General features: G+C 51.2%; 2 protein-coding genes across 2 annotated transcripts; one reads left to right on the forward strand and one right to left on the reverse strand.

The window, feature by feature from the left end:
- The first annotated feature begins 9,305 nt into the window (after positions 1–9,305).
- CAPNS1 (calpain small subunit 1) lies at positions 9,306–16,810 on the forward strand. The gene is made up of 11 exons (XM_033844988.2): positions 9,306–9,446; positions 10,257–10,477; positions 11,392–11,425; positions 11,705–11,794; positions 11,963–12,020; positions 12,118–12,182; positions 13,670–13,738; positions 13,840–13,918; positions 14,056–14,172; positions 16,070–16,128; positions 16,313–16,810. The coding sequence occupies exons 2-11, from the start codon at positions 10,275–10,277 to the stop codon at positions 16,337–16,339; spliced, it is 801 nt and encodes a 266-aa protein (XP_033700879.1). The 5' UTR covers positions 9,306–9,446; positions 10,257–10,274; the 3' UTR covers positions 16,340–16,810.
- Positions 16,811–17,523: 713 nt separating this feature from the next.
- On the reverse strand, positions 17,524–19,433 carry COX7A1 (cytochrome c oxidase subunit 7A1). The gene is made up of 4 exons (XM_033845015.2): positions 19,061–19,433; positions 18,258–18,344; positions 18,049–18,133; positions 17,524–17,655 (listed from the first exon to the last, which is right to left on the reverse strand). The coding sequence occupies exons 1-4, from the start codon at positions 19,295–19,297 to the stop codon at positions 17,600–17,602; spliced, it is 465 nt and encodes a 154-aa protein (XP_033700906.2). The 5' UTR covers positions 19,298–19,433; the 3' UTR covers positions 17,524–17,599.
- Between the last annotated feature and the right edge of the window lie 1,296 nt (positions 19,434–20,729).

Here is a 20,729-nt window from a genome sequence, read left to right on the forward strand (position 1 = left end):
AACTGGGACACAGAAACCACTCCTATTCGAAAAAACAGGGACATTAACACATGGAGATGGTTATACAGCCGTTGGAGGAGCTGAGGGGCCAAACAGGAGCCAGTAAACCAATGGGAAATTAGATCAGCAGGAAGCTGCTAGAGCTCCTCCCTCTTTCTGGTCTCCTGCCCACATTTCCCATTGGCAGAACCCCAGGAGCGTCTAGATGAAGGGGAGACTGAGAACTGTGGCCTGGAACAGAAAGGGGAGGTCAAGGAACAGATGGGATATATACAGCCCAGAGCAGCACAGCATGGTACCCCCTCTGCACCGGGGTTCCCACCATGGCTTGTTGTTTGACCCCGACCCTGCTTACTGATTTACATGACATGTCTGGCTGCTTTAGGATTAGAGTTTTAGAGGTTAAATTTGTGATCTCTGGGACTTCCCTGGTGGTCCAGTGGTTAAGACTCCTCACTTCCAATGTAGGGAGCGCAGGCTCCTTCCCTGGTCGGGGCCAACAAGATCCCATGGGCAGTGCAGCCAAAACATTAAAAAAAAAATTTTGTAATCCCTGTTGTGATTGTTTTATTTATTTTTATTGGAGTAAAATTGCTTTACAATGTTGTGCTAGTTTCTGCTGTACAATGAAGTGAATCAGCTGTATGTATGCCTATATCCCCTCCCTCTTGGACCTCCCTCCCTCCTTCCCCCCCCCATCTAGGTCATCACAGAGCATGAGCTGAGCTCCCTGTGCTATACAGCAGGTTCCCCCTAGCTATCTATTTCACACATGGTAGTATATTTATGTCAAACCTAATCTCCCAGTTTGTCCCACCCTACCCTTCCCCCCACCACCATGTCCACATGTCTGTTCTCTATGTCTGCATCTCTATTCCTGCCCTACAAAATAAGTTCATCTGTACCATTTTTCTAGATTCCACATATGCGTTAATATACGATATTTGTTTTTCTCTTTCTGGCTTACATCATTCTGTATGACAGACTCTAAGTCCATCCAGGTCTCTACAAATGACCCAATTTCGTTCCTTTTTACGGCTGAGTAATATTCCATTGTATATATGTACCACATCTTCTTTATCGATTCATCTATCGTTGGACTTTTAGGTTGTTTCCATGTCCTGGATATTGTAAATAGTGCTGCAATGAACATTGAGGTACCTGTGTCCTTTTGAATTATGGGTGGTGGTTTTAAAATATGTCCACAACGCACCCAAAACTAACATAATATTGTACATCAACTCAGTTAAAAAAAGAGAACATAAACAAATAAATAAATAAAAAAGTATTTCCACAAATTCTTTGACACTTCTCTAAGAGCCCTCCAATTGTGTATGGGTTGGACTTAGTGCCTTTCTTCTAAGGAATAGAACATAACAGAAGTAATGGTGTGGGACTTCTAAGATCAGGTCATAAAAAGCATTGTATCTTCATCCTGCTCTCTCTCTGGGATCACTGGCTCTGCAAGAAGGCAGGTTTCCATATGTGATAAAACTCAAGCATCCCTATAGATGAGAAACTGAGTCCTGCCACAAGTCAGCAAGGAACTGACTGAGAACTCCTGCCAACAGCCCTGTGCATAGGCCAGGAGTAGGCCAATAGGAATAGGGAACTCTTGAGTTCCTGACCCATAGAAAATATGAGATAATAAATATTGTTTTAAGCTATTAAATTTTGGTTTTAATTTGTTAGCAGCAATAACTACCTAATGCATCTGTGTTCCAGTTATCTGTAACTGCATTAAATGGGTTTTTTTGTTTTTGTTTTTTTGCCGTACGCGGGCCTCTCACTGTTGTGGCCTCTCCCGTTGCGGAGCACAGGCTCCGGACGCGCAGGCTCAGCGGCCATGGCTCACGGGCCCAGCTGCTCCGCGGCATGTGGGATCTTCCCGGACCGGGGCATGAACCTGCGTCCCCTACATCGGCAGGCGGACTCTCAACCATTGTGCCACCAGGGAAGCCCACTGCATTAAATTTTATCTAAACTTCAGCAAGTTAAAACAGCCACTTTATTTTTCCTGTTTTCCTGTTTTGTAGATCAGGAATTTGGGATGAGCTTGGCTTGAGATCTCTCCTGTGTTTGAATCAGAAGTTGGCTGGGGCTGGAGTCATCTCAAGGCTTGACCAGGCAGGATTTCCAAAGTGACTCAGCAACTTGGCTGCCAGTGACACTGGCTATTGGCTGGGAGCTGAGTGGGGACGATAAATAGAGCACATCACATGTTCTTTCCATAATGGCTGTCCCAGGGTAGTTGGACTTTTTACATGATAGCTGGCTTCTCCAAAGCAAGCGTTCTAGGAGAACCAGGCAAAAACTGCATGGCCTTTTCTGACCCAGCCTCAGAAGTCACATAGTATCACTTGTGCCTCTGTCGATTGATCAAAGTGATTACAAACCCACCCAGATTCAAGAGGAGGCCACATAGACCTGAATTCTTTTCTTTTAATTTATTTATTTGGCTGCGCTGGGTCTCAGTTGCCACACGCAGGATCTTCGTTGCAGTGTGCAGGATCTCTAGTTGCGGCATGCGGCATCTAGTTCCCTGACCAGGGATTGAACCTGGGCCCCTGCATTGGGAGCGTGGAGTCTTAACCACTGGACCACTAGGAAGTCCCCCTAGATCTGAATTCTTGCTACAAGGAATGTCAAAGCCCTGGTGGTTGTTTTTCAAACAGTCCCACCTTTCTGTAAAGAACATTCTTTAAAGCATTGGGTCCTTCTCTGTCCTCATTCTACACATTCTCCTCTGATCTATTCTGGTAACTTTAATCACCATCTACATGCAATTCCCAGCCCTATCTCCAGCCCAGACCCTTTCCTGATGTACACATTGGTTGTCAACCGGATAGCTTCCTGCTCCTGTCTTAGATATTGCTTAAAGACCAAGCTGTGCCTGTTTAAATCCTGAGCCACAGAATCATGAAAAGTAATAAAAATCATTGTTCCTTTAGGCTACTAATTTTGGTATGGTTTGTTATGGAACAAAAGCTAACTGATACAGGATTAAGGAAATGTTTTCTGGGTTTGCGGAAGAAGGGATAACATGTTTTTCACAATATAAAGACAATCACCATACCAGCACAGGGCCTGGAATATGTATTCATTCACCCATCAATCCACTCACTCATTCAACAGATATTTATTGAGATCCTGCCACATGCCAGGCACCTTTCTGGGTTCTGTGGCTACAGTGACCAAAACAGACAAAACTCCTGTCTTCATGGAGCTTACATAATTTAAAGTGTGGTTTCAGTGTAAGAACAATCTATTGGGTAATATAAAAGAATCATTGGCCAGACTGGAGAATGTAAGAATTTATAATAGAATAGAAGCATCATGTCATACCAATTGGGTTGATCCCTCACCTTTTGAGGGAAAAATATCATTTAGGTATTTTATTTGGTGGTGGTGGGGATTACACCATGAAAAACTAAAGATTTTCACCAGCAAATAGTAAATGACCTCTGTATGAGGAAAGACTTTCAGAACTTCAGTATAGTGGGGGAACAAACCACCAAGTAAAAGATAGATGAATTTGACTGTATAAAAAGCCGAATGTTTTATATGTCTAAAAAAGGCATGGCTGGGCTTCCCTGGTGGCACAGTGGTTAAGAATCCGCCTGCCAATGCAGGGGACACGGGTTCGAGCCCTGGTCCGGGAATATCCCACAGGCCACGGAGCAGCTAAGCCTGTGCGCCACAACTACTGAGCCCACGTGCCACAACTACTGAAGCCCGTGCGTCTAGAGCCTGTGCTCCACAACTAGAGAAGCCACCGCAGTGAGAAGCCCGTGCACCCCAACGAAAAGTAGCCCCTGCTTGCCGCAACTAGAGAAAAGCCCATGCTCTGCAATGAAGACCCAATGCAGCCAAAAATAAAATAAAAATTAAATTAATTAATTAAAAAAAGATAACGGATATAAATTTTTTTAAAAAGGCATGGCCAACATTGAATTAAATATGCATTAGAGAAGTATATTTGCAACAAAAAAATGATAGAAATTTGATTAACACCCTTAAGGAGTGAAGATATTAATAAAGTAATGTGAAATTAACATGAAAAGCTAATAAATAAAAATGAGCATAGAATAGGAAGACAATTTATAGAAGAAAGCTTAATGGCCAACTAAATATGAAAGCCCAGTTTACCCCCACTAGTATTTGAAAAATGTCACTTAAAATACCGAGATAACTCCTTTTGTCTCATATCAGCAAAGATGTTTAAATTTTGGTTTCTCAAAGCTGAGGACCGTTCAGGGCAACAAGGGACCCATCCGCCATGGTTGAGATATGAATGGCAACCACCTTTCTGGAGAATGACTGTGTAGCCTGAGTCCAAAGCCTGAAAATGTGGACGTCTGTTGACCCATCATTAATGTTTCTAGGAATTTGGCCCCTGGAAATAATCAGGGAAGTGGGTAAGGTCTTGTGAAAGGATTGTCATGGCACCTTTTTTTTTTTTTTTTTTGTATTATTATAACAAGAAAAAACAAAGCAAAAAAAAGCTTCACAAATTTCCGAGGAGATGTTAATGAATACTCAAAGATAAAAGGGTTCCTTGATAAAAGAAATGTGGGCTTTGCTGGCTTGAACAAAGTTAGATGAGCTGCTTTGTTGCAGGAATTTTCATTAACATGCTAGAGTCCATGATAACTCTACAAGAGGGAATCTCCTAGGCATCATTTTCTGAATTTGTTTGGTCATGGAGCCTGTATCAGATAGCTATTGCTATGTGACAAACCACACCAAAACTTAGTGGCTCAAAAATATAGTCGTTGAGCTTCCCTGGTTGCACAGTGGTTAGGAATCCGCCTGCCAATGCAGGGGACATGGGTTCGAGCCCTGGCCTGGGAAGATCCCACATTCCACGGAGCAACTAAGCCTGTGAGCCACAACTACTGAGCCTGCAAGCCACAACTACTAAGCCCACATGCCATGATTACTGAAGCCTGCGCGCCTAGAGCCCACGTTCCGCAACGAAGAGCAGCCCCGCTCGCCGCAGCTAGAGAAAGCCCACACACAGCAAGGAAGACCCAATGCAGGCAAAAAATAAATTTAAAAAATAATAAATAATCATTTATTATTCTCACAAGTCTATGGATTAGGGACTTCCCTGGTGGTCCAGTGGTAAAGAATCCGCCTTGTAATGCAGGGGACACAAGTTTGATCCCTGGTCAGGGAACTAAGATCCGACATGCCCCGAGTGCAACTAAGCCAGCATGCCACAACTACTGAGCTCACGCGCCACAACTACAGAGAAGCCTGCGCACCTCAATGAAGATCCCACGTGCCACAGCTCAGACCCAACACAGCCAAAAATAAATAAATAAATATTAATGAAAGAAAACATTGCATTAAAAAAAAAAGTGTATGGATTAGCTGCATGGTTCTGCTGATCTGGACCAGGCTTGGCTGATTTTGGTTGGGCTTACTTTTGCATCTGTCATTTGCTAGAGGGTCAACTCGGCCCTGGACAGTTATGATGGCATTGTCTGAGAGCACGCGGGGAGAGAGAGAAAAGAACATAAGGCCCCTTGAGACCTGGGCTGGGAAGTATTACACTGTCCTTCCACCTCATTCTGTTGGTTAATGACAAGGCCAATCTGGCTTCAAAGAGTTAGGAAATAGACTCTACCCCTTGATGTGAGAAACTGCAAAGTCAGATTGTACAGGGCAAGGATACACGGAAGGGTGGAAAATAGAGCTATTTTTGCAATCAGTCTACCACAGAGCTTATTCTTCATGGAGTGTATTAAAGTAAAATAAGGCTGTTAAACAGCTCTTTGGATATTGCTGCATTTGCAGAGCCTCCTCGTCTATGTCTTGTCTTCGTTCAACTGGGAACATCCAGGTCAAGCTGCCAGTAGGGCTTCTTCTCTTTTTTTTTTTTTTTGCGGTACGCAGGCCTCTCACTGTGGTGGCCTCTCCCATTGCGGAGCACAGTCTCCGGATGCACAGGTTCAGCGGCCATGGCTCACGGGCCCAGCATGCAGCTCCGCGGCATGTGGGATCCTCCCGGACCGGGGCACGAACCCGCGTTCCCTGCATCGGGCAGGTGGACTCTCAACCACTGCGCCACCAGGGAAGCCTCACTTTCTTAAGGGGGAGGAGATGAGGGCAGAGAGGTGACAGGGCAGATCACTAGGGACTTGGTGGCCTTGTGAGGATTTTGACTCTTACTGTGGTGAGATGCAGCCAAGGGAGGGCTCAGCCAGTAGGTTTCTGATCTGCCTCAGGTGTTCACAGGCTCCCTCTGGCTGCGTTTGGGGAAAAGACTGGGAGGGCAGGCTCAGGAGCTGGGGGATCAGGGAGGAGGCTGCTCTAACTGTCCAGGCAGGAGAGGGTGGGGGCTGGGCCAGGTTGGGGGCAGGGGAAGGGGAGGAGAGTTTAGATTCTGTAGGTAGAGTCACCAGGGTTTGCTGACAGTTGGAGTGGGTCTGAAACTGAGGTCAAGGATGGACCTAGGGTATTTAGTCTCAGTCACTGGAAGGATAGAGGTGCCATTGACCTAGATGGGGAAGGTGGGGAGGGAGCAGGTTTGGGAGGAAGGTCAGGAGCTCAGTTTAAGATGTGTCAAGCTTGAGACATCTCTAAGACCCCCATGGAGATATTGAGTAGGATGCAGGATGTAGGATCCTGAAGATAGAACTATCTGGGCTGAAGATAGAAACTTGGGTGTTGATACCCTAGAGATGGATTTCTTTTTTTTTGGCTGCACCGCACACCTTGGGGGATTCTAGTTCCCCACCAGGGATTGAACCCGTGCCCTTGGCAGTGAAAGCTTGGAGTCCTAACCACTGGACCGCCAGGGAATTGCCTAGAGATAGAATTTTAGCCATGCATGTGAGGGAGATCCATGATGGCATGAGTAAACTAGAGAGAAGGACTAAGATTTAGAGCTGGCCAGGGTTAAGAGGTCAGGGAGCCAGACCTAGATGACAATATGATTGTAATTGGCAGTGAGTGTTATGAGAAAGTATGTTACAAGCATGTAACTGCAAGCTTCAGTTTCAGTCTCAGGTTTAGACAGGGAGGGCTTCCTGGAAGAGGTGACTCCTGAGCTGACACCAAAACCTGAGTGGCTAAAAAACCAGGCAAAAAAGGCAGAAGGAGTGTTCCAGATAGAGGGCACAGCCCATGCAAAGGCCTGTCAGCAAGTGAGCTCCGGAGAGGGCAGAGAAGGAAGCTACTCAGACTGGCAGGGAGGGGTGTGGTCAGAAGGGAATCCAGATTAGTCATCACCAAAAGTTTTGGGCAACAGCCAAGCCCAGGTTCAGACCTGGTCCTGCCACCCTCTGTGACCTCAGGCGAGTGACCCTGCCTTCAGAGATTCCATTTTCTCTCCTGTTGGTTCCTGCCTCATAGATAAGGCTTATGTGGCAGCCCCAGCAAGCCTTCAGGAAGCATAGCTGTGACTGGGGTTTTGTCTGTTGCGCTTGTTATTTGAGCTATTATCATATTAATTATATTATTGAAGAGTCAATGCGTTAGGGTAACGATGCTGAAAACTCAGCCTCTGTGCACTGGTGCCAAATCAAATCTTGGAGTTTTGGGTGAAGTAGAAAAGAAGAGTTTTATTGCTTTGCCAGGCAAACAGGGACACAACAGGCTCATGGCCTCAAAAACTGTGTCCCAAACCGGGGGATTTGGTGAGGAGTTTAATAGCAGTGGTTCAAGGGCAGGGTTGGTGATAAGGATCAGGGTGTGTGCAGGGCCTGCACTTCTTTAATCTGGCCTCAGGTGGTCTCCTGATGCACTTCTCTGGAATGAAGAACGCTTCATCAAATAGTTAACATCTTCCATTTGTTGGGGGTTTTAGTTCTGCAGAAGAGCTCAAAGATATTGTTATGTGTATTCCTTGAGGAGCCAGGACCCGGCTCCAAGGCTGCACTACTCTTTCTTGACTGCTCCTCCCTTTGTCTCCGCATCCCCTCCCTTCCCTGATTAGCAGCTGTTTGAACCTGCCCTTTGGAGCTCAAGGAAGGTCATGGAGGCTGAAGCCTATTTCCTACAAACAAGAAACAGGGGACACAGAAAGGCTTCTGTGCCCAGGAGCCCTACAGGGTCCTGCTCGGTTTCAGTAGTGCTCAAGAGTACAGGCTTGGGAGTTTACCCTCAGAATCAGTTTACTTATTCGTAAAATGGAGATAATGTATAGCATCCATCCCATAGGACTGTTATGAGGACATATGACCCGATATAAAGTACTTGGGAGAGTGCTTGGCAGTTATTTTTTTATCAGTATTACCTAAGCAGGAGCAAGACACAGAGGATAATAGCTACTATTTACGAAGCATTTACTGCTTAATTTTGATAGGGGCCTAGAAAGTGGGGGCATGGAAACCTTCGTTTGCATTTTACAGATTAGGAGATCGTTGCTCAGCTCACTGTTTTGGGATCCAAAATTATTAAGGGCAAAGTCAGGATTCAAACTCAGGCTGAGCCAGCTTCCCAGGGAGAGGCTAAAGGCTAGACAGTCAGACTGCCTGGGGGAGCCAGATTTAGCTCCCTCTGAGGAGCCCTGAAAAAGTACTGGGCCCTCACAGGTTGGACGTTGGAAGCAGAGAGCAAGGGAGATACCCAAAGGTGGCTTCAGTTGCCATTTTCCCTCTCAGCTGCATTCCACACCCTGCCCACCACCCGACCTTGGGAACATCTAGCCTCAGAAACCAGGCTGTGGCCAGGGGACTCATCGTGTGTCTGGGCCCCTCTTTAGAGACTGTAAGACTGAGACTACACTTTGGGCCCGTCCAGGAAAAATGATTCTGGTGACCCTGACTCAGGGGGCCAAGGGGTGTGGATGGAGAAGGCACAAGACAGTCCAATTCGTAGGCGGAACTGGAACGCCATCAGGGCTGTGCCACACAGGGCTGTGCCCCGCCACAGATGCGGGCGCTTGTCCCCGTACTGTGGGCCAAACATAATTCGGGACCTCCAACTGCTGCTTGTCGCGACAAGGCTAGGATAGGCGACAAGTGCCAAGAGTCCCAAGAGTTCCTTTCCGAGGAGACCGAAAACCACACCTGGGATTGGGTGGAGGCTGATTTTGGGGCGAACATTCACACTACAACACTAGGGGGTGACCTTGGGCACGACGAGTCCTCAAGTCACCTCGGAGTTCTCGTCCCCGGGCGCCTGCACCTGGAACCAATAAGTGCAGGGAAAAATCTCAGCTCTTTTAAGTCAGGGCGGTGTCGGAACGCTAAGCACCGGAAACGCAGGACTGAGCCTGGGCGGCCGCACCCCATTACGGAAGGCGGGGCCCGCAGGCACACGCGCAGTTTCAATGTCGGCTCTAGGACCGTGCGGATGCCGCTGGGGCGCCCCGCAAGTGCCTAATCCGGCCTCTTCCGCCTGAGTCACCCGCCCCTCCCTGAGGAGCCGGACGCAGCAGGAGGCCCCAGAGCAGCACAGACTAGCGGACCGGCCGACGCGCGAGCGAGGCGGTGAGCGCCCAGTCCGGACTCCCCCTGCACTCTGTAAACCCGGCCCTGGAGGCCTCCAGACCCGAAAAGATGCTCAAATCTTGTCCTCAGGGGTCCACCGCACCCACGATCTCGGATTCGAACCCCCTGATCTGTCCGGCCCTAGTTATCCCGCCCCGGGGACTCTTCCACCCTCCCTCTCAGGATCTAAAATAGAAGCCCATGGATTTGAGAGGTACCCCGTAAATTCAGCCCTGGGTGTGGCCTCCAGGACTACGATCCTGGATCCGTGCTCTCAATTCTAACGGGGACTCCGGTATCCCGGGCCCCGGGGCTCACACTCAATATCTTAGACCCGAACCCATAGACACAGCGATGAGACTAATCCCGCTGCTGGTTGTACCTAAACCCTCAAGCCCACATTCTGGATTTACTAAACTCTGCTCCAGGAGCCTCCAGGCGGAGAATTTCTGATCCACGCTCCCGACCCACCCCAAACCCCTAAATCAGTCTTAGGGCTCTGGATCTCAGATTCGAGAGTCAGCTTGGGGCCCCCATCTCGAGAACCCCACTTGACCTGGCCGCTGTCTGGTGCTTAATGATGCCTATGCGTAGACTCAGCCCAGAGTCCTTCAAGCCAGACGCGGACCCTTCCCCCAGAAGCCCAGACCCCATCCCGAATGGACCCTCAAGCCGCAGCCGGAGGACAGGTCTCCGCCTAGCGGCTTCATATCACTCCCCCAAGTCCAGCAGTCAGAAATGCGTATTTCTTTGGGGGAAGGGGCGGGCTCAGGGACGAGACAGCCACCTGACCCCTTTTTCCCTCCTCAGGAATCTTGAGTCACAGCCATGTTCCTGGTTAACTCGTTCCTGAAGGGTGGAGGAGGCGGCGGGGGAGGCGGGGGCCTGGGCGGGGGCCTAGGGAATGTGCTCGGAGGCCTGATCAGCGGCGGCGGCGGCGGCGGCGGCGGCGGCGGCGGAGGAGGCGGCGGCGGCGGTGGCGGTGGCGGAACTGCCATGCGCATCCTGGGCGGGGTCATTAGCGCCATTAGGTAAGGCGGGGCCTGAGGAGGGGCGGGGCCTGGAGGAAGAGGCTTGTCCAGCCAGAATAGAGTGGGGTAACCTGGACACTGACCAGGATCCTTAATTAGGCTGGGCCGGGACTGGGCTAGGAGACCGGCCTTGAGGGGGCCGACCGTAATGAGTTCATGGGGGCGGGGCTTGACATGGGGGTAGTCTTGTGGGGACAATCTGATGGGCTTTGGGAGGTGGAGCTTAATGGGGCTGGCGCGGCCTACTTCCGCTAACCTGGAGACAAACGTTAAGGGGGCGGAGCCAGTGAGGCTGGGTATCACTTCATGGGGGCACGGCTAGCCTTATGGGCGCGGCGTGGCCCTCGTAGGTGGGTCAATGAGGTGTGCCCAGAAGAGGTCTAACCGTAATGGGACAGGGGAAATGGCCTTGAAGGGGCAGGGCCTGGCTGGGAACTGGCTGGTTAAATTAGAAAAATGTCCTGGTGGAGGTAGGGCAGGGCGTCGGTAGGGGCCTCGTTAGTCTTGGCCACTGAGTGTGATCCCTTAAAGGGGTGAGAACTAATGGAGCTGGGGTGGGATCTTGGGAAGACACAAGTGTTCAGAAGACGTGGCGATGGAGCAGGTTCCTAGACAGGTGGAACCCAGGAGGGTGGGGCCCCGGGAAGCTGGGGCCGAGCTTCTATGAAATGAGCTCCCGTCTTTTGAGAAATCTGCCATTGCGTGGGTGTGCCCTGGCAAGAGGGGGTCCTACCGTGGGGACACAACCAGGGCAGCGAGGATAGGGACAGGTGAGGACAAGGACTGATGAGGCGGGCAGAGGGAGCAGGTAGGTAGGGCGGCGAGCTGGGGGTTGGGGGCTTGGGGTGTGGGCGCTGGTGCTGCCCGTTGGAGGCCCCGCCCCCTGGCACTAACTGCCCCTTGTTTCCCTTCAGTGAGGCGGCTGCGCAGTACAACCCAGAGCCCCCGGTAAGCCACCCTTCACAATCGGAGACCCCTCTTCTTCAAAGGGACAAGGACCCATCATTGTCCCTTTGAAGAAGCCCCACACTTCTCCTTATGAAATTTATCTCATTAAGTCTCTCCCTTGTAACATCCTTAAACTTAGCTATATCCACTCCCTATTCATTGACCACCTCTCATTCATTAGTCACTCAGCCACCCAGCCCACTCTGACTTTCCCACCTAAGGCTGTCCTGGCCAGGGCACCCCTCCCCCTACCTGCTCTGAGATCTCCTCCCTCTGCAGCCCCCTCGCACCCATTACTCCAACATCGAGGCCAATGAGAGTGAGGAGGTCCGGCAGTTCCGGAGGCTCTTTGCCCAGCTGGCTGGAGAGGTAAGTAACCTGGGGCCCCCAGAAGTGTCCTCACCCTTCCATGCCTTCCCTCTGGATGCCCTTTACATGTACATTCGACCATGGCAATCCCAAAGTTCCCATCCTCCTTCATGACATGCCCAGACCCCTTTCAGTCACCCCTGACCCATTCCTAACTTCTCCCCCTAGGACATGGAGGTCAGTGCCACAGAACTCATGAACATTCTCAACAAAGTCGTGACCCGACGTGAGTGACTGGGGTCAACACACAGGGCAGGTTTAGAGGCATGGCGACTGGGGTAGCTGTGATCTCTGGCCTCTGACTTTCAACCTGCATCCCACAGATCCTGATCTGAAGACTGATGGTTTTGGCATTGACACATGTCGCAGCATGGTGGCTGTTATGGATGTATCCTTGAGAGCAGTCTGGCGGAGGCCTTGGTGAAGAGGGGATTTTCTTTTTTGCTTTTCTTTCTTTTTTTTTTTTTTTGGCTGTGCTGCATGGTTTGTGGGATCTTGGTTCCCCAACCAGGGATTGAACCCGGGCCCTCGGCAGTGAGAGCAAGGAGTCCTAACCACTGGACTGCCAGGGAATTCCCAAGAGGGGATTTTCTGAGAGCATGATTTGGGCGGTCAGTGTGTAGCTTTCATATCCACAGATGTAGACATGTATATATCACAACACACACCCACCTTGGACATGCGGCAATACATAATAACAGCTGTCATAACATGTTGCATAGGGTTAACCAAATCCAGCTCTGCCCTTAGCAAGGTTACTGAGCCTCTCTGTGCCTCAGTTTGCCTCTCTGTAAAATCGGGTGAATGATAATGGTGATAACAAACTGGAGTTACATGCAAAAGGTTTAGCACAGTACATAGCACATAAGCGGTCTGTACATGCTAACTGTTACCATGATCTCACCCAGGTTGATTTTTCAGCTCTGAATCTGTTTCTCTGTCACTGGGGTATAATACTGGTGGGACTGGTGTCTTGAGGATTTAGTGACAAAAGTGATGTTCCTGAGAAGCTTAGCACTATCTGACGTGTACTTGGTCATTTGATAAGTCTTGGCCATTGTTGCTATTTATTGAGAATTTATTAAGTGCCAACCCCTGAGCTAAGGGCTTTATATCAATATACAGCCCTCTCATTCACTTTTATTTATTTATTTTTATTTACTTATTTATTTTTTGGCTGCGTTGGGTCTTCGTTGCTGCGCGTGGGCTTTCTCTAGTTGCCGCAAGTGGGGGCTACTCTTCGTTGTGGTGCATGGGCTTCTCATTGTGGTGGCTTCTCTTGTTGCGGAGCACGGGCTCTAGGCGCGAGGGCTTCAGTAGTGTGGCACGCGGGCTCAGTAGTTGTGGCTCGCGGGCTCTAGAGCGCAGGCTCAGTAGTTGTGGCGCATGGGCTTAGTTGCTCTACGGCGTGTGGGATCTTCCCAGACCAGGGCTCGAAGCCATGTCCCCTGCATTGTCAGGCGGATTCTTAACAACTGCGCCACCAGGGAAGCCCCTCATTCACTTTTTATCAGAAACCCAGCAGGTATTTACTCTTATCCCTTATTTCCTTAGAGTTCTAAGATACCCTTGTTTTTTACATGTCCTAACATTTATAACATTGAATTACTGTTGAAGAATTTTATAAATGAGGAGTTCCCCGTGGTTATGTTTAAAGTGTCTCTATTTAGAAATATAGACTAAAATAGTCTATATTTAGAAATATAGACTAAAGTAAGTATGGCAAAATGAACAATGAAGCCACACCCAAGGTGACATGACTAGGGTGGGATGGGAGCTGGGGTTTTAGCCCAGGTTCCCCTGCTTGGCCATTATCCTCATCGTGTACACAGTGCACGTATCTGGGTACATTTATTCTTAACACCCTCTCACCAGAGTGACACGACCGGCAAGCTGGGCTTCGAGGAATTCAAGTACTTGTGGAACAACATCAAGAAGTGGCAGGTGTGTGCAGCCTCTGAAACTCCTAGCACAAAGACCCCCAAGCCATGGAGATGCCATGCCCCATGATGCTTAGTTGAACCCTGACCTCCTTGTCCCCACAGACCATATACAAACAGTTTGACATTGACTGTTCAGGGACCATTGGCAGCAGTGAACTCCCGGGGGCCTTTGAGGCAGCAGGTGTGGCTGGCGGGAACGTGATGGGGCTGGGGGTGGGACTGGTGAGGCAGCCCCCATTGAGCTGGGCTGAGCCTGAATCCTGGGGCTGGGAGGGCTGGGCTATGTGGCCCCCGCACCTGAGAGACAGTCATTCTCAGGATTCCACCTGAATGAGCATCTCTACAACATGATCATCCGACGCTACTCAGATGAGGAAGGGAACATGGATTTTGACAACTTCATCAGCTGCCTGGTCAGACTGGATGCCATGTTCCGTGAGTGACACCCCAGCTCTCTTTCTGGGTGGGGATTTGTCCAACTTCCATCCGCCAAGCCTCCTTTGAGCCTGACCCTGAGGTGGGCAATGTTAGGGGCACAGCAGCGACTGAAATAGCCCTAGTTTCTGCCCGCATGTTGCTCACAGTCCAGAGGAGGAGAGGCAAATTCCCAGACAGTGACAACTCACAGTGGTTACGGCTGGGATCGGGGAAGCCTAGGCAGAGTGATGAGGGCTGTGAGGGGGAAGCTCAGGGCAGATTGGGTTTAGATTTGTGACTGGGGGAGCTCTCACAGCTATTCAACCCTAACAAGGCACCTGATGCAGCTTAAGGGGTCAAGGAGGGCTTCCTGGAGGAGGGAGGGCACATGTGAGTTGAGACCTAATGGATGAGGAGGAGTGACCCCAGCAAGAGGGTGGGGACGAGTGTTGCAGCGGGAACAGCCTGTGCGAAGGCCTAGAAAGGAAAGAGTAGATGGTGCTTTGGATGATTTTGGTTGGACTTGGTTCAGAGTGCTAAACATTTTAGGAAGGGGGTGGGATGGGGAGACATAAGGCTGGGAGAGGTCAGTAGGGGCTGGATCATGCGGTCTCTTGTGAACATTAACACACTGAATCCTTAAGACAGCCCTGTGAAGTGGGAATTATTGTCCCCATTTTCTGGAGGAGGAACCTAGGGTTCAAGGAGGCAAAATTTCTTGCTCACAGCCACTTAGCTAGGAAGTTGCAAAGCTAGAATTTGAACTCAGATTTGTCTGAGAGTTGCATAAAAGGAGGCAGGAGTAATGGGCCTGGTCAGGCTGTGCAGGCTGTGAATGCCAAGTTCAGGGGTGCTCAGACTCTACTGGGGACAGTGGACAGGGTCCAGGCAGGGGAATGACAGGGTCTCAGGTTTAACTTTAGGAAGATCTCCCGGTGTCCCAAGAGCCCAGGGAAGACAATGCATTAAGAGCCTGGGGAGAGGAAAAGGGGCAGGTGTGTCGGGGACATGAAGGGAAGGTGGGAGAGGACAATAGGGCAGATGATGCCAAAAGTCATGTATGAGAGGGCCCAAGAAATGGCCTTGGATTTACCAGCAAGAGGGCCAGCAGTGAGTGCAGCTTCCGGGGTACCAGGCGAGTGGGCCCTTGAGGGTGGTAACTGAGTGGTGAGTGACAGAGAAGCCACAAAGACAGTATGGGAGCCTGTTTGCCTACAGGTTTGGCTGTGAGTGAGGAACGTGGAGTCGAGTTTCAGGGCAGGAGTGGGGACCGCACGAGGCTGTAGGAGCAGGAAGTGCAGCGCCTCCTTCCGGTAGCCCCCTTAGGCTGGAACCGTGTGGAGCCGGTCGGTGGGAGGCTGGGGCTTGGGCAGAGGGGTGATGGGGGGCATGCAGGTCAGGATATGGAGCCCATTACTGAGGTGGGTAGCAGTCTGGGTTCCAATCCCATTTTTCTGACTTTTACACTGTGTGACATGGGGCACATAACTGCACTTCTCTGTGCCTTATTTTTTTTTCATTTTTAAAAAAAAAATTTATTTTGGCTGCGCTGGGTCTTAGTTGTGGCACGTGGGATCTTTGTTGTGGCATGCAGGATCTTTTTTTTTTTTTTTAGTTGCGGCATGTGGACTTCTTAGTTGTGGCATGCATGCGGGATCTAGCTCCCGAACCAGGGATTGAACCCGGGCCCCCTGCATTGAGAGTGTGGAGTGTTACCCACTGGACCACCAGGGAAATCCCTCTGTGCCTTATTTTTAAATGACACTTATCTCACAGAATCGGATTAAATGAGTTCATACACGGAAAGCGCTTTATACATTGCTTGGCACAGAGTACTAGCCATTATTACTGTCATCCCATATATTAATATATTTTTATCCTAAAAGCCAATCCCTCCAACCCTTCCTTTCTCCAGGTGCCTTTAAATCTCTTGACAAAGATGGCACTGGACAAATCCAGGTGAACATCCAGGAGGTAAGAACCCCATCCTGGGATGTGGGATCCTAGCAGGGGGCCCCTCCCCTCAGTCCCCTGTACCAGCTCTGGGCTGGGGCTCCCTCCCTCCTATTTTCCCAGTGACCCCTGGGTGAGGGCAGAGAAGGGCTGCTGGTATTCTTAGGTTCCCTGATCCTCATTCTCGGTGCCTTCCTCTCCCCAGTGGCTACAGCTGACCATGTATTCCTGAACGGGAGTCCCAGACCTGCCCCCTCATCGCCTCGCTGTAGGAGTCACCTTGGACTCTTCAGTCTCCCCCAGGGTTGATCCTGTTTGCAGTCACATCTTCATGGCTCCTGCTGACCCACAGGCCTTTCTGTTCTCCCAGCCCTTGGCACCCGGATTCTCAGTCAACAGCCAGGGCCCAACATGCTTCAACACACCCCGCCCCAGCACACCCATCTCACATCTACTCCGTATCTACTTGCTTCTGTGCCAAGCCCAACGTTTGTGTTGCTTGCACACCCCAAGGGCCCTTCTCTCAGTTCTGGGAGGATCACTCCAGTCCCTACACACCCTGGCACACCCATTCAGTTACCACCCAGGCAGCTGAACTCCAGGCCACAACAGGCCACATGCCCCAGTGCCTTTGTCTGTATTCTGCTCCCAGCCTGCCAGGTCCAGGAGGAAATAAATGCACCCTAGTTGCTGCTCTCTCTGAGATCTGCCTCCTGTTCTGAGAGTTGAGGGGTGTCTCTGGCTCTGTTTGGGGCAGAGGGAGTCTGTCTCCGCCTGTCTTCTAGTCCTGGTCTTTTTTCAAATTCTGGATCCCAGTTGAGCTGTAACCTCATTCTTTTTGGGGTTTTTTTGGCCCCGCTGCATGTGGGATCTTAGTTCCCTGACCCAGGATTGAACCTGCGCCCCATGCGTTGGAAGCGCGGAGTCTTAACCACTGGACCACCAGGGAAGTCCCTGTAGCCTCATTCTTGCTGAGATCTCTCACAGAGCCTGTGGAGGCCAAGACTAGAAGCCTGGACCATCTCTGCTTCTGCTCCAAGAGCCATGCTGGTGGGAAGTCTTAGTGCTACCCCTGGCTCTGTCCCCCAAGGCCATGTTTGCCCCTCTCAGCTTCTGTGCTTGAGTGAGTCTGTCCTCACTTGCCTCTGCCTCTGTGTGTCATACATTATGCTCAGCATCTTCCTTCCCACCCTCTGGCCTCTGCAGGGAGAGGGGCTGCTCTCCCAGGATACAAACCCCCTGTCCCATTCCAGGTCCCCAGGCCCTGAGGGGCAGCCCAGGGGTGCTGGGAGGGCTGAGAGGCAGCGACATCCTAGGGATAGCCCTGGTCTAGCGTCGGAGACTCAGGGCTGGGGCAATGGTCTGTCCACAGGGCAGAGATCACTTGGTGGAAGGCTGGGAGGTACACACACGGAGGACAGAGCCGGGCTGGCTTCCCCAAGAAGCCAGCACATTTATTGATGCTTGTTCAGGTCCTGCAGACTTCTTGGTTTCACTTCTTTTGAGGGAAGGAGGCCCAGCCAAGGCAGTACAGGCCGTAGGCAGTGCCTAGGGAGGGAGTGTGGGGGGATACAGAATGAGACCCTAATTCCCTCCCTGAGCCCCCTGCAGACTCCCCAGTCACCATCCTGGATCTCAGCCCTACTTCAGGCTCCAGCTGCCTTCCCAAACTGCACTTCAACTGGGGAAATGCTGGACCTTGATCCAGACCGGGCTTTGGGCTTTCTCCCCAGACCCATCACTAGCCCAGCCGCCCTCCTGGGACAGAAGCCCAAGCCCTAGGGTGCTTCCTATTTGCCAGCCCAGAGCCCCATACCGTCCCACACCAGCTCAGAACCCAATCCCCTCCCAAAACCCCAGCGCTGGAAGCAGCCCCTTCCCCTCTCCATCTCGAGTCCCGCTCCCTCCCGCAGTTCAGGCGGGGCCGGGCCCTGCACTCACCTCCCAGGCACAGAGCCATAGTCACTCGATACAGGATGTTGTCGGTTAGACCGCCCTTCAAGTGCACCGGGAGGTCATTGTCCGCCTGGATGTTGGGGGTAAACGATTGGAAAGGCGCTGCCTACTCGGTAGACCTTAAGCCCCTGCCTCCCCCAACTCGTCTTCAGGACCAAGCAGGCGGCCCCGGGTCCTCCCCCCGCCCCGCCTACCTGGAAGAGTTTCTGTTTCTCAGCCACTCTGTTCTCGAAGCGGTTCCGGGCGGTTGAGCTAAAGGAGCGCACCAGTGCCTGGGAGACCTGTGGAGAGGGGATGGCTGGGTATTGGAGGCGCCTGGAGAGGTGTCCCGGAGGAGGTCCCGCTGGGGAGAGGGTGTCGGACTTTCCGAGGCTCTGACTCGGGGACGGTCCTGTCCCTTGGGAGCGTCTCAAAGGCAAGATCCGAACTGGCAGCAAGAGTGGGGGAGGGTGTCCTGTCAAGAAAGGCCCAGAAGAAGGGGACTCGTGCCTAGAGGGTCTGGCTTGGAGGTTATCAGGCTGTCTAGAGGGTACTATTGGAAGAGGATTGGACCCAGAAGGGAGACTATGTTCTGCGGGCCCAAGTCCCGGAGAGGTTTTTTGCAGTCTCCTGGGTTAATGGGAGGAGCTCAGGTGCCGGGAACGTCAGGAGTGGAGCTGGAGTGCCTGGGGGATTTCCCGGCTGCCCGAGAGCTTCGGCGGCGGGGAAGGGGTGTTACGTTCCCGGTGCCTAAGTCCCGAGGTATTACGGGAGCCCTGGATGAAGGGAAGAAGTTCAGACTCGGGGCTTTGGGCCATGTTAACGGGTCCCCGGCTGTCTCAGAAGCTCTTGGACTGGGAGCTGGGGGGAGGGGGCCCCAGGCTTATTAGGAGGGAGTCTGGAGCCCTGAAGGGGGCTCACGTTCCAAGTCCCCAGATCCAGGAATGTTTGGGGAGTCTCGTATAGGGGCGAGGGCTTCCGGGTTGGGGGCCCCAGCCCGACCCATGGTGGCCCTCACCCGCAGGCCCCTCATCCTGCGTCCTCCTCTTCGGCCGGAGTCACCTCCCCTCTCCGCCCAAGGACAGATGGTGCCCTCCCCTCCGGGGGAGTCCCAGGCCACGCCCTCGGTGAGCCCCAGGACAGCGAGGTCCCGGCGGCCGCTTTCCGATTCGTCCAATAGGTGGGCGGAGAAGACGCTGCAACCCCATCCCCGCATCCCAGCGCCAAATGGTTGGAGCACCCATCTGTTACTCATCTCGGAATTCTGTTGGTCCGCGTGGAGAGGAAAGCGGTTCCAGAGAATTCATTTTTGGGTTGTTTCTGCGGTGATATCGGCCTGGGGCAAGTGCAAGTCCTCCGTCGGGTCCCTCGGATCTCTCCCTATCCGACTGACGTTGGAGAGCGAGTAAAGGAAGGTAAGATACCATCTTTCATTATGTCAAGTGCGGTCCTTTTTCCTCCCATGTTGAAACAGATTGCTGTGCCTTTGGCTAAACGTCAGTATTCATTTTGGGTTTAGGGACCATGTAGTATGGAAAATGCACTCAACTCACACCTCATCCAGGTGAGTGATGGGAACCAAGGAAGTAGTAGATTACGCCCGTATCTCATACTCACGGGGGCATATGCTGCTTCCTCACTGAGTGGAATGAAAGGCAGGATAATTTTCCTTGTTTAAATAGTTATTTTTCATTATCTCTCTTGGTTTATTGTGAATCCATGTAGCTGACTCTGCAGAGGTTAAACATGCACACAAAATGACTCCGCCGCATAGCCACCATCTTTGCTTCTTCATTCATATCTTACCCCCACCTCCGCACTCAGTTCTTCACCCTGGAAAACGGTGTAGTTGCTCTATTTATCTATCTGTTGACTTTAGACTCCACTGCATCCCCAGCACCTGGCGCATGGGTGGATTTTTTTTTTTTTGGCTGCGTTGGGTCTTTGTTGCGCGGGGGCTTTCTCTAGTTGCGGAGAGGGGGCTACGCTTCGTTGCGGTGCGTGGGCTTCTCATTGCGGTGGCTTCTCTTGTTGCGGAGCACGGGCTCTAGGCACATGGGCTCAGTAGTTGTGGCTCATGGGCTCAGTAGTTGTGGTGCACTGGCTTAGTTGCTCTGCGGCACGTGGGATCTTCCTGGACCAGGGCTCGAACCCGTGTCCCCTGCGTTGGCAGGCAGGTTCTTCACCACTGCGCCACCAGGGAAGTCCCGCATGGGTAGATTTGATAAATATTCGTTGAAGGAAATACAATATAACCCAAATGTTCTCTAACTTGGTCGCTCCCACCCACTTAACAAAGAAGGACCTCAGTGCTTCGCCTAGATTCTAGTCATCTAGATATTTCTGGGCATCCCTGGAAGTGGCCGCACATGTGCTCACTTACCCAGCTGTCCCCTGTTATCTGCAGTCATGTAGGATCAGTATTCAGGGAAGAAAATAGAAACTGCTCTGAGAATTGGATACCAGAAAGTTTGGAAAGGCTGAAGGAGTGCCTTCTAAGCTGGGCTGCTACCTAATTTATGGGGCCTTGTGCAAAATGAAAACGTGGGATCTCTCGTTCAAACAGCAGGAAAAAAAATTGCTGTTAAAAATACTAAAATATAAAGCTTTTTTTCTTTTTTCCATGATTGCACTTAACCTGTCATGGTGTTTTTAATTTGCTATACAATGTCATGCTCCCTAGAGTA

Source organism: Tursiops truncatus, chromosome 19, assembly GCF_011762595.2.
Source record: "Tursiops truncatus isolate mTurTru1 chromosome 19, mTurTru1.mat.Y, whole genome shotgun sequence".
NCBI classification, from domain to species: domain Eukaryota; kingdom Metazoa; phylum Chordata; class Mammalia; order Artiodactyla; family Delphinidae; genus Tursiops; species Tursiops truncatus.